Source organism: Sorex araneus, chromosome 1 (genome assembly GCF_027595985.1).
Source record: "Sorex araneus isolate mSorAra2 chromosome 1, mSorAra2.pri, whole genome shotgun sequence".
Lineage (NCBI taxonomy): Eukaryota > Metazoa > Chordata > Mammalia > Eulipotyphla > Soricidae > Sorex > Sorex araneus.
The window spans coordinates 302,547,498-302,560,539 of record NC_073302.1 but is presented as its reverse complement, the minus strand read 5'-3'; the positions used below and the strand labels follow the sequence as shown (position 1 = coordinate 302,560,539).

Genomic DNA, 13,042 nt, shown 5'->3' with positions numbered 1-13,042 from the left:
GGCTCTGCGCTCAGCAATTACTCCTGGCAGTGCTTGGGGACACTATGGGATGCCAGGGCTTGAACTCGGGTCAGCCATGTGCCAAGCAAGTGCCCTCCCCGCTGTGCTGTTGTTTTTGCATGTCCATTCTGAACTTTTCAAGTTGGTGTTTGCCCAGCAGCGAAAGTTGTGTGATATAGGGATCAGTCTCATCGAAGACATGCTTTCCTTTGCTGGAGAAGATGATGGGAATTTAAGACCAATATGAAAGGAACCAAATAAGTGGGAGCGAGAACCAAAACAGTGTGGATAGAATTCGGATAAGAATTAAGTGTTGTGGGGCTGGAACAATAGCACAGCGGGTAGGGCGTTTGCCTTGCAAGCGGGCGACCCAAGTTCGATTCCCAGCATCCCATATGGTCCCCTGAGCACCGCCAGGGGTGATTCCTGAGTGCAGAGCCAGGAGTAACCCCTGTGCATTGCCAGGTGTGACCTAAAAAGCAAAAAAAACAAAAAACAAAAAACAAAAGAATTAAGTGTTGTAAACTAGTCCATTTTCTGGGTGTGGCTTGAACATCTTGTGTTTAAACAGTGTGAGATGATTGAGAAATGAACTTGGAAAAATGGGCTTTGTTTCTGACGTCTGGCCGTGCTCAAGGCTGACTCCTGACTCTGCCCTCGGGGGTCACTCCTGGCGGGCTGGGGGGACCGCATGGGGAACCTAAATTGAGCCCTGTGGGCCACTGTGCCACTGCTCTGTCCCCAGGCTGAAGGGAGTTTTTCTGAGTTAGGAAAACCCGCCCCTTCCCTGCCTCTCCCTTGCTGGCACTTAGCGTGTCATGTGTGTGGCCGGGGATTAGGGCAGCGTCCTTTCGCGCCGGGCCCTGTGCCGTCGGGGACAGCTGTAGCGCAGCCTGTTCCCCCGCGGGAGGGCTGGCGGGCGGGTGCCTGTCCCCTGGGAGACCGGGGGCTGGTGTCCTGTCATCAGTGGCTGCATGGAGCCCGTGGCAGATGAGCGCGTTGGGGTGGAGGCGGTGGGCATCCCTGGCTCCTGCCAGCAGTGGCCTGGGGCTCCCGCCCCCGTGAGCGTTTCTGGATCAGGGTCGACTGTGTCCACCCCTCCACGGGCCTCCCCATGGCCGGCGCGGGTAGAGGCAGGTGACCGGCGCCCTTCTCTGCCCCAGGACCGCAGCCATGGCGGACGTGCCCGTCATCCGCACCCCTGTCACCCTCCCGCACGTGCTGGTCGAGAACATCCCGCTCCACGTGGACGCAGGTGAGGGCGCAGGGGCGGGAGGAGGCGGGGCTGGGGAGAGGGCGGGGCCGGGAGGAGGTGGGGCCTGGGAAGAGGGCGGGGCCGGGAGGAGGGGGGTGGGGTGGGGGTGGGGGGCATAGTAGGCGGGGCTGGGGCGGGGCGTCTCTAGGACTGTGCTCTGGCCACAAGACCCTGCCCATCTCCGTGGCCACCCTGCCCGGCACTAGGAAGCGAAGCCCTGTCTCAGCCCCTGTCACAGATTCAGGGCCTCATTTTCTTCTCTGGAAATGCTCTTTTTTAATTATGCTACACATTTTAGTTTTCATCCCAGATGATTTCCTCACTTCCCTCCGTATAAGTTCTTCCAATATCCTAAAGAAAATAACAAAACCATCACACTGATTTTTAAAAAATAAACAATGAAAATTGTGTATTGATCTCATGTTAGAAGAGTTCTCGTATTTTAGCCCATAACCAAACAAATTGAACTTCACTAAATGCAGTAGGATAGGGTACCTGTGACAATTAGAGGTAAATGCCTAACACCCGGGCAGCAGAGGGGTTTATAGACACGTTCAGTACTTAGGCACGTTAGAGGTATTTTTAAATTCCCATCCGAAGGGCGAGGGGCTGTCCCGCCGGGTCCGGCTGCGAGCCTGGTGGGGTGACGAGCTGTGCCTTCTCCCCAGAGCTGCCCTCCTTCGGGCGCGTCCGCGAGTCGCTGCCCGTCCGCTACCGCCTCCAGAATAAGACCGGCGTGGTCCAGGACGCGGAGATCTCGGTGGAGCCCAGCGACGCCTTCATGTTTTCGGGTCTGAAACAGGTGGGCCGTGTGCAGCCACGGGTGCGGGGAGGGGGCTGGGTGGTGCTGGGTTCCTGCAGATGCACCTCTGCCTCTCTGCCCGTGCTGGCTGCACCCTTCCAGGGGAGGCACAGAGGGCAGAGGATGTGCCTGGTGCCCCCGGTCTCCCCAGCCCCATGTGTGTGGGCTTAATTTTCAGCATCTCCCTCACCCCCTACCCCCAAGTTCCGTACTGTAAAAATCCCTCCAAGAGGGGTCAGAGTGAGAGCACAGTGGGTAGGGCGCTTGCCTTGCACGTGGCCAGCCCAGGTTCAATCTCTGACACCCCATAGGGTCTCCCAGACCCCCCCAGCAGGAGTAATTTCTGAGTGCAGAGCCTGGAGTAACACCAGAGCACTGCCAGGTGTGGCCGCAAAACTGACCGACCAAAAAACCAAAAAAAAAAAAAAATCCTGAAAGTGGGGGCAGGATGGAAAGTGCAGCCTGCCCGGGTTCAGTTCCCAGACCCAGCACCTGCAGGAGAACCCCTGAAACAGAGCCAGGAAAGATCTGTGGAGGCTAACTGTGGCGCCCCAATTAAGGTTTTCAATTTTTGCTGCACCCAGGTGGGCTGAGGTGCTGTGGTGCCGGCCCCCAGGGCCCACCACATACAAGGCAGGGCGCTGCCGCGTGAGCCCACCCCAGCCCTCCATGGAAGCTGCAAAGTGCTCCTTAGAAGGGGGATGGTGCGTGCGGTTCACTTGGCCCACTCAGCTCTGCAGCCCGGGCTCTGTCCGGCCCGGCGACTCTGAGGCCAGGCGGGAGGGGAGCACCCCTGCAGGGCTGGGGCTGCCGTGCTCTCAGAAATGGGGGGGCCCACAGCCCACGGCTCTTGAGTGAACGACAACGGGCTTCCCGGGATTCAGATTCGGCTGCGCATCCTGCCTGGCGCCGAGCAGGAGATGCTGTACAACTTCTACCCGCTGATGGCCGGCTACCAGCAGCTGCCCTCGCTGCACATCAGCCTGCCAAGGTTCCCGAGCTTCACCACCCAGCTGCTCCGGCGCTTCATCCCCACCAGGATCTTCGTGAAGGTGAGGCGCGGGCAGGACGCGGCCGTGGGCAGGGATGGCCTTGAGCGGCAGGTGGCCCAGCCCGTTTAGGTCTGTACAGTTACCGCTACAGCGTTTCGCAGCAGAGATCCGAATTCTCCCTTGGTAGATCGGTATTTCCCCGGAACATTTTTTTTTTTTTTGGACATGTTTCTCCTTAATCTTGCCCCCACCCCCGGCTCAGTAAAGGATGTGTGGAACTAGTGGTTGGTTTGTAACGGGCTTGGAATCAAAACAAAGTCAACTTCTCCATGTGCGCCCCAGACGTCCTTAATTCTCTCTGTGACTCCGGGCTTGGCTTTCTGAAAATGCCTCTGTTGGGGGCTCAGCTCTGGTGCTGTGGGCTTCTGGGGTGGCAGTGTCGGGGCCCTGCAGGGGTGAGTGGAGACTGTCAGCAGCGTGTGAGTGAATGTGGACATGTGTGTGTGTGTGTGTGACAAGTGTTTGAGGGGATGTATTTGTGTGGAGGGGGGTTGTGCATGAAGAAGAGGGCCAGAGTGTTAGGGCTGGAGTGATAGCACAGCAGGTAGGGCATTTGCTTTGCACGTGGTCGACCCAGGTTTGATTCCCAGCATTCCATATGGTCCCCCGAGCACCGCCAGGAGTAATTTCTGAGTGCAGAGCCAGGAGTAACACACTGGGTGTGACCCCAAAAGAAAATGAAAAAAAAAAAAGAGGGCCAGAGTGTGAGGAGAGGCGGGTGAAGGAGAAGGGGTGTGTGTATGAGAACGCGTGCGCAGGAGGGTGGGCCTGGGAGAAGCAAGATCAGTGCAGGAGGGTGTGTGAGAGAGAAGGTGAGTGTGTGAGGAGGAGGTGGGAATCTGAGGGAAGGTGAGGATGGTGAATGTGTTTGAGGAGGTCGGGTGTGTGAGAGGGAGGATAAGCATGGAAGGAGAGTGGGAGTGTGAGGGAAGGTGAGTGTGGGAAGAGGGTGTGAGTGAGGCAGGTTGAGTGTGTGAGGAGGTTACGAGTGTTACAGAAGGTGGTTGAGGTAAGTATGTGAGAGAGGGTGGGAGTGTGAGGGAAGGTTAGTGAGGAAGCGGGAGTGTGAGGGAAGGTGAGTGTGTGAGGGGGTGTGTGGGAGTGTGAGGGTGGTAAACATGTGAGGCAGTTGGGAGTGTGAGGGAGGTGAGTATGTGAGGAGGTTGGGAGTGTGACGGAAGGTGATGGAGGTCAGTGTGTGAGGAGGAGGTGGGGGTGTGAGGGAAGGTGGGTGAGGAGAAGTCCAGTGTGTGAGGAGGAAGTTCTGAGTGTGTGTGAGAGGGAATTGGCTGCCCTCACCACTCTCCTGTCCTGTCTGTGAGGTGGCCACTCTGTGAGGTGTATGCTTGTGCAGGCCTTACTCCCTTGGTGACTGACACGTGTGTGTCATAGAGAACCTCTAGCCTCTCTTAGCTGAACTAATGTAGCTTCAGAACTGCTCCCCTAGCCAGGTCTGTGGGTCCCTTCAAGCTGGGGACACGTGAGGGTTCTGAGCCACAGGGCACGAGGGAGACCCTAGTCCCTGGAGTGAGCATGGCAGAAAGTGCTGGAACATGGGGTAGGAGAGGAGTGACCCTGGAGATCAGGAACCCGCAGGATGGGGGCAGTGGGGTCACATGGTCACTGTCCCCGGTTCAAGTGAAGGAAGCAGGTGGACTGAGGGAGAAAGTTCCCTTAGTACTGGTAACGTTCTTTCCTTTCAGAGCAGACCTCCCATCACTGGCACTTGAGGGGGCTTGGGCCTGTGGCTGCATGGTTTGGGGGTGTGGCACTGTGGTTTGGGGGTTTGCTGGTAATGGCCTTTCCTTTGTTCTCCCTCCAGCCGCAGGGCCGGCTTGGGGACGACGCTTCTATTGTGGCCGCGTGATTTGGGAGCCAGCCCGGCTCTGCGCCCCTCGGCCTCCCGTTGTGAACTGTAGCCTCGATCATGGTCAAAGTGCATCTATTTTTTAACAGATATTATACCAACTCTGCAGAGGAACTCATGCTTCAAATATTAGGAAAAAATCTATCCTATAGTTTCACAAATAAATATTTGGAATCTGTCAGAGTGACGTGGAAGGGTGCGTCTCTCGCGGTTGCCTTTCCATGCCGTGTCAGGAGGGCAGTGCCCTAAGCCCAGAGTGTCTGGAGTCCACCCCAGAAAGAACTTGTTGTCCAGGGTCGCCTAGAGGTGCCCCAACTGGGGAGAAATCTGCCTTCATAAGCCGGGCACATGCCCAGACCCACTCTTGGTGTTGCACGTTTAATCCCAGTGGTAGACAGGGAGGGTGTGAAAGGACTTATAGCTTAGCCGTGTCAGCCGGGCAGGGTGTTCCGGAAGCAAGTTTGTATTTCTCAGGGGTATCCTGTCTGAGAGGATATGAAAATCTGTCTTATTTCCTATACTGAAAGCTTTTGGAAAACAGGCCAAGCTGAATAAGAGCTTTCCGTGATATTGTGCGGTTTCAACCTCCAAAACTCCCGAAAATCCATGTAAATAAAAATCATATGGTGAACCGTGTTCTTTACTTAAAAAATTTTAAAAGAAACCAATTTCCTGGAGAATCGCCTAACTTAAGTCTTGGGTTATAAAAAGCAAGGAGCAGGGGAAATAAACATTCTCTTTCAAACATGTCTGGACCTTTTATTTCATCCGAGCTGGTTTGACTTCACGGAACCACTCTTCCTCCAGAGAGCACTGTGGTGTGGGGTGGTGGAATTGGGGGTGCCATATGGGGTGGGCAGGTGGCCCACGGGGACACTCAGGCCAGGCGCTGGCCTGTCCTGCAGAGCTTGTCTGGGCCACGGGCGGCTGCTTCGTCTCCGATCTCGGCTCTCCTGTTTTCTGGCTCAGTGGCTTTGCCCTGGCAGCTCACCCCTGTATGCCGCTAGTCTTCCAGCGGGATGGAGCCGTGTGGCACAGATGCAGGCCACTGAGCCACACGCATCCATGGCCGCGGCTTACTGGCCATAGGCTTAGGGGCAGCTGGAAAGACTCACAAGCTTGCAATGAGGACGATAAAAATAGGCGTCTGAGAAGGGCTTGGAACAGAGAGCACCTTCATGCTTGACCCGTCACCTTCCAGTGACCTTCCTAGGGAGGCTTCTTGGGGGACTGCAGAGCGTCTGTCTGCTGCAGCTGGTGTCAGGGTGCGGGGCTCTGAAGTGTTTAATGCACATGCGTGTGGCCATACTGTGTAGCATGTAAGTACATAAAGGCAGCACGTTTCCTCAGAGACTCATTTCGCACGCACTTGTCATTGACACAGAGCCGACACGCAGAACTTACCATTCCTTTCAGGTACGTAGTGTAAGGATTTCACTCAGTCTGCACTCAGACCTCATAGCAGACTTCATAATCATGTTCTGCACCTCCGAATACCAGACTCCAACCATGCGTATTGCAGGAGTTGTTGATTTCATGGGAACTAACAACCATTCACTTCTGGCTTTCACCAAACATACTCACTTCAGGAGCGCCCGTGTTGTTCATGAAAGGCACCGTTTTGGCCCACACTCGGTGATGCTCTTGGATCTGCACTCAGCAATTACCCCTGGCAGTGCTCAGGAGAACATATGGGATCGAATCCCGGTTGGCTGTGTGCAAAGCAAGGGTCTACCCACTCTGCTAGGGCTCCAGTGCCTGTTTAGTCTTTTTTAAAATTTTTTTTTTCAATTTTATTTTTATAAAGTTTTTCACAATAATTGATTACATTCAATATTCCAACACTAATCCCATCACCATTACACCTTCCCACCACCATTATTTTGAATTTTCCCACCACCACCTGCCCCCCAAGCAGGTCCTATATAATTTATTTTGTATGGTTATGAATCATCTGCTAAAATTGACCCCCAAAAGTTTCCTTGCAGGAAAGTGTGTGAAGATTGTTGTATCTCACCCACCCTCCAGCCCTCGAGTCATCCCCCGACCACCCCCGTTGGCTGGCTCACGGTGGGAATGCCTGGGCACCTTATGCGCCCCGTGCTCTTGACTCTGTTTTGTGATGGCTGAAAGTTTCTGGAACAAAAGAGTCCAAGAGACAGTGAGAAGGCATGCAGAGGCGAGGGGGTGGGAGAAGAAGCAGTGAGAGGGTGGCTTCCCTATTTCTCCCAGAGCTGCTGGGGTTGCACTGCCAGTGTTTCTGAGTGGGTGATTTCCACGAGCTGAGTTTGGGGCCTGGGGGTTTGGAGGAGTTGTTAAGGAGAACCAAGGAAGACTGTCCAGTGATGAGGGCTGGCCGAATCTGCGGGCCGAGCGCTCCGAGCACAGAGGGCGGGGCTGGGCCCAGATCAGCTGCTCGGCCAGGAAAGGGCCCTCTTGAAATTCAAGGACTTGGGGGCAAAGCTTGTCTGCTCAGCTCTACAGGGCTCTTCTGGCTGAACAGGTGGAGTTTGGAAAGTGGTTGCACTTGGGGGCGAGCCAGCCACGCTTGTCTCAACAAAGGACTGAACCCCAAGTGCCAAGTGTAAAGTAAGACGAAAAATAAAGAGCCCAGGATCCAGGACGGAGGAAGCAGTACAGGAGGCGCACCAGGATAATCAGGTTAAAGAAATTACTATAACCTGGGGGAGGGTGCCGGGGCAAACATGTGTCAAGCACACTCCTGGCCACACTGTGGTCTTTGACCCCTGCACCCCTCTCTATGGCCTGTGGCACCTCTCTATGGCCTGTGGCCCCTCCCTATGACCTGTGGCCCCTCTCTATGGTCTTTTTTAAAAAATTTTTATTTTATCACCATGTGGAAAGTTACACAGTTCTCAGGTTTATGTCTCAGTTATACAATATTCAAACACCATCCCTTCACCAGTGCCCATATTCCACCACCAAAGTCCCCAGTATACCCCCTGCCCCCGCCCCCCACCCCCAACTGTATAACTGATGAATTTCACTTCATTTTCTCTTTACCTTGATTACGTTCCATATTTCAACACAAAACTCACTATTGTTGTTGGAGTTTCCCCCCAAGAAAGACAGCCCTACTACCAAGGAAGCATTTGATAATTAGTTTTCCATTAAAAGATTGTATGTTTTCAGTTTTTAGAAAAGGTCGCGTGGCCACTATAGCGCGACCTTTTCTAAAAGGTCGGATGTGTCCCAGTCCCGCATCCCGGAGCCATGTTAGTTGCTGCTCAGTGTCGCCAGGGCTCCATCTGGAGAAGGTGTGGTGGCTGCACCTCCTCTGTCCGGATCCCCGGTGTTGCTGGCCCCGATTCGGGTCCGGAGCATTGTCCAGCCACGTTGCTCACCAGAATGCCTGCCGCTTCTCTGTTGAATGTGGCAAGATGGCCCCCTCTCTATGGTCTGTGGCCCCTCTCTGTGGTCTGTGGCCCCTCTCTTTGGCCTGTGGCCCCTCTCTATGGTCTGTGACCCTTCTCTATGGTTTGTGGCCCCTCTCTATGGTCTGTGGCCTCTCTCTGTGGTCTGTGGCCCCTCTCTATGGTCTATGGCCCCTCTCTATGATTTGTGGCCCCTGAACCCTGTGAAATTTCTTTTTTTGTTTTTGTTTTTGATTTTTGGGTCACACCTGGCAATTCTCAGTGGTTACTCTTGACTCTGAACTCAGGAATTACTCCCAGGGGTGCTCTGGGGACACTATGGGATGCTGTGGATTCAAGCCTGGTGGGCCGCGTGCCAGGCCAGCACCCTCCCCATCTTGTCACTCTGGCCCTCTGCATTTTCTACCCCCCCTGCAGCCAGGTGTGTGTGTGAGCACCCCAAGGGGCATGACCCCTCCCCCCCACCCCCAGGGAGCCCAGAAACTGAAGAGGGATATGGGGGTCACAAGTCAGGAAGCAGGCACTCAGTGGCCCTGCAGGACTCTCCTGAGCGAGGGAAGGGGCTTCCCTCACCCCACCCAGAAACTTCTTGACTCAGAGCAGATGGTGCCAGGAGAGGGTGGGGGGCCCCAGGGCTCAGCTGGATGGGATCCAGCACCCAGGCAGGGAGCGGGGCGGGGGCCCGTGGGGGCCTCTTCTGTCTCTGGTTAATCATTGCCCCTCCTTGAGGACCAGTGTGTCCTGTTGGCTGAGTCCAGCTTGGGGACGCAGAGCCTTTTCCCACGCAGGGTCCCGGCAGGGGGGAGTCGGGGGAGCTGAGCCTGACCCTGGGCACCCTCTGCTCAGTGGGGGTTGGAGAGGGGAGGGTTCTACTGGAGAGATGCCTGCAAAGTGGCCCGACTGGCTGGGGGACTCGGGACAATGAGCCCTTCTGTTCCCAAGGGGGAGCCCAGCTGTGATGAGCCCAAGATTTCCTCCACTTCACACTTTGCTGAACACACCTGCAGAAACTCAGAAAGACTTGTTTCTGGGGGAGCGAGTCCCGCTCCCCGGGGTGGGCATGCGCTTGGGGGCTTGGGGCACCCACTCTGACCTCCTGCGCCAGGGCCCCGCCGGCCGCCTCCTGGGCCGTGGAGCTGTGCCGGGCAGCTGGGAGGGCGGCATTGTTAGGGGCGCCACCAGAACTAAGCCCCAGCACTGCCCTGCGGGGTGGCTCGCCCCCCCCCCCACACACAGAGGATGCTGCGGGGAGGGGGCTGCAGAAAGTCACCCCCATCGGGGAGGGTATTGGAGAGGTCCTGAAACGGGAGGACCAAGTTGAGGTTTGTATGAAACTTCCCCGTCCTGGGGCTGGAGCGATAGCACAGCAGGGAGGGTGTTTGCCTTGCACGCAGCCAACCCGGGTTCGATCCTCAGCATCCCGTAGGGTCCCCCGAGCACCGCCAGGAGTAATTCCTGAGTGCAGAGCCAGGAGTAACCCCTGTGCATTGCCGGGTGTGACCCAAAAAGCAAAAAACAAACAAACAAACAGAAGAGCTTCCCCATGTTGGACCCTTGGCCAGTTGTTTTCAGAAGGATGCAGAGCTCAGAAACAGAAAGAGACAGTGCCAGGGGTCTGCACCCGGGACCAGGCTGCCCCCTTCTGGCCCCACAGAGACTTTCCTGAAGAAGAAGGGAGACCCTCCTTTTCCAGGAGGAAGTGATGGGCACTGAATGGAGGCAGGAGCATGAACTGGAAGGAACTTTCACACTCTGCATTGGAAACCAGGAAGCCCGTCTGGTGGGGGCAGCGGGTGCGGGTTGAGAATATGGAGGATGTTCTCCTTCCCCGGAAATCTTTATCTGCAGACACGTCACCCAGGTGAATTTACTGATTGCCCTGGTGCCCCCACACCTGGAATCCACCCACCCTTCCCAAACAGTGGGATTTCCCCATTCTCTTTCGCTATAGAAACCCCTTTTGGGGCCAGGGAGATGGTACGGCAGGTTGGGCACTTGCCTGGCGCGAGGCTGACCTAGGTTTGACCCCTGGCACCTTGGACAGCCCACCAGGAATAATCCTTACATGCAGAGCCAGGAGTCAGCCCTGAGCACCTCCAGGTGTGACCCCCAACAAAACAAAAGATTAAAAACAAAAAATCCAAATCCAGGAATATTCCAGAAAATAAGAAAAACGTCTGTCCAGGCATGAGTGAGGAGCAGGAGGGCAAGGCCAAAGCTGGTGTGAGTGACAAGTGCCTGAGTGCTCGAGAAGGGGGGATGGGGAAGGAGCAACGAGCCAGGAAATGTGGGGGCCGGAGCGATAGCACAGCGGGGAGGGCATTTGCCTTGCACGTGGCCGGCCTGGGTTCCATCCCCAGCATCCCATACGGTCCCCCGAGCACTGCCAGGAGTAATTTCTGAGTGCAGAGTCAGGAGGAACCCCAAAAAGCAAAAAAAAAAAAAAAGGTGCCATATCTTGTCTGGCTGCCTTTGACCTGAATGATCCACGATGGAGCTCAAAGAATTATCCGGATCATTTACCCTGCGAAAGCCAGGGATTTGGGTGATTGAGTCTCCAAAATGTGTCCCGGGGACAGCCAAGCATGATTCTGGCACCCATCTGCCTGAGGTCACTGTCTGTAGCAGGGAGGAACGGAGAAGTGGCTGAGTTTATGGCGGCCTCGCTTTCTTGGGCCAGCACAGTTGCGGGGGGCTGGAGAATTTTCTCGTCTTGGGTACTGTTAAGCAGCCACGAGCCTGAGCTCAGACGCTGACTGGGACGTACAGAGACCGCACAGAATTTTTTTAAGGTTTTATTCACACACCGAAACACACTCGTACTTATCATGCTAAGTGAAGTGTGTCAGAAGGAGAGGGACAGACATAGAAGGACTGCACTCATTTGTGGGATATAACATAACATCATATGAGACTGACACCCAAGGACAGTAGACAAAAGGGCTGGAATATGGCCCCATAGTTGGCAGCCTGCCTCCTGAGCTGGGGGAGAAGGCAGCTGGGATAGAGAAGGGATCACCAAGTCAATGATGGTGGGAGGGATTGTTCGGGATGGGAGATGTGTGCTGAAAGCAGATAAAGGACCAAACGTGATGGCCTCTCAGTATCTGTATTGCAAACCATAATGCCCAAAAGTAGAGAGTGTGGGGGAAATTGTCTGCCATGGAGGCAGGGGGAGGGCTGGGATGGGGGGGGGCAATACTGGGGACATTGGTGGTAAAAAATGTGCAACAGTGGAGGGATGGGTGTTCAGCCATTTTATGAGTGAAACTCAAACACGAAAGCTTTGTAAGTGTTGCTCAATTACAAAGTTCAATTAAAAAAAAATAAACCAAGGGGCTGGAGCGATAGCACAGCGGGTAGGGCGTTTGTCTTGCACGAGGCCAACCCAGGTTCAATTCCCAGCATCCCATATGGTTACCCAAGCACCACCAGGGGTAGTTCCTGAGTGCAAAATCAGGAGCAACTCCTGAGCATCGCTGGGTGTGACCCAAAAAGAAAAAAAAAAACACTCATACTCAGGACTCAGCGCTGAGGGTTTGCAAGCCTGAGAGACTTGGAAACTTGAGGGTCTGAAGCCCCTTTTATCTTATACACTCTGGGGGCTACATAAGTGGGAGGAGTTTTGCATTCTTATCTTTTTTTTTGGTAATTTTTATCTTTATAGGAATAATAAAATACAATAATTAAAACAAACAATTGGATGCATACTACAAATATATGCTTATTTCTATATGAGTTACTTGTGATAAAGGCATATTTTAAAATAATTATTTCATGTGGATACTAGATAGCAGTATTTTTTCATTCTTAAAATTAATTTTTACTTTTTTAATTGCGTCACCATGAGATACATAGTTATAAAGCTAATCATAATCAGGTTTCAGTCATAGAACGATCCAACACTCACCTCTCCACCAGGGTCCATTCCAATCACCAATGACCCCAGTGTCCCTCCGGCCATCCTCCTCCCCTCATGGCTCTGTGACAGGTACTTTCCTGCTCTCTCTTTCCCCCCTCTCTCCTCCCCCTCTCCCTCCCTCTATCCCTCTCTCCTCTCTCTCCCTCATTCCCTCTCTCCCTCTTTCTGTCCCTCCCCCTCTCTCTCTTCCGTCCTCCTTCCCTCCCTCCCTTCTTTCCTCCCTCCCTCTCCCTCTCCCTCCCCTCTCTCTCCCTCCCTCCCTCTCTCTCCTCCCCCTCTCTTCCTTCCTCCTTCCCTCCCTCCCTCCCCCACTGTCCCTCCCTCCCTCTCCCCCTTTCTCTCTGCCCCTCCCTCCCTCCCCCCCCCCCCCGACTCTCTGGGCATCATTACGGCCTGCAATACAAGTCCTGAGAGGTTATCATGTTTGTTCCTTTACCCGTTTCCAGCACGCAGTTCCTATCCAGAGTGACCATTTCCAACTACCTTTCTCACTGCGGGCCCTTCTCTATCCCAGCTGTCCTCTCCCCAGCCCTTGAGGCCGGCCTCAGCTATGAACTATCCTTATCTGAAGCAAAGCAGAGGTAGAGAAACCAAGTTAGAGGTAGAGGTTTCACCTGGCCTCCAGCCTTCTAATCTTCCGAGTAACTAGTCACTGGGTCGGCCACGGAGCTGTGCTTGGGCAGGATGCATCACTCACACCAACACACACATCACACACACGCGTGTCCCGGGAAGGGGTCATCCTCTCC

The 13,042-nt window shown here is 54.6% G+C and overlaps 1 protein-coding gene across 1 annotated transcript in view; it reads left to right on the top strand.

Annotated features, from left to right (window-relative positions):
* The window catches only part of TRAPPC11 (trafficking protein particle complex subunit 11), a 37,693-nt gene extending 32,086 nt beyond the window's left edge, over positions 1 to 5,607 (top strand). Inside the window, exons 28-31 of the mRNA XM_004614687.2 lie at positions 1,164 to 1,255; positions 1,924 to 2,057; positions 2,942 to 3,109; positions 4,932 to 5,607. Of these exons, the coding sequence (XP_004614744.2) occupies positions 1,164 to 1,255; positions 1,924 to 2,057; positions 2,942 to 3,109; positions 4,932 to 4,976 (439 nt within the window). The 3' untranslated portion in view covers positions 4,977 to 5,607. The remainder of the gene's footprint in view (positions 1 to 1,163; positions 1,256 to 1,923; positions 2,058 to 2,941; positions 3,110 to 4,931) is intronic.
* Positions 5,608 to 13,042: the final 7,435 nt, after the last annotated feature.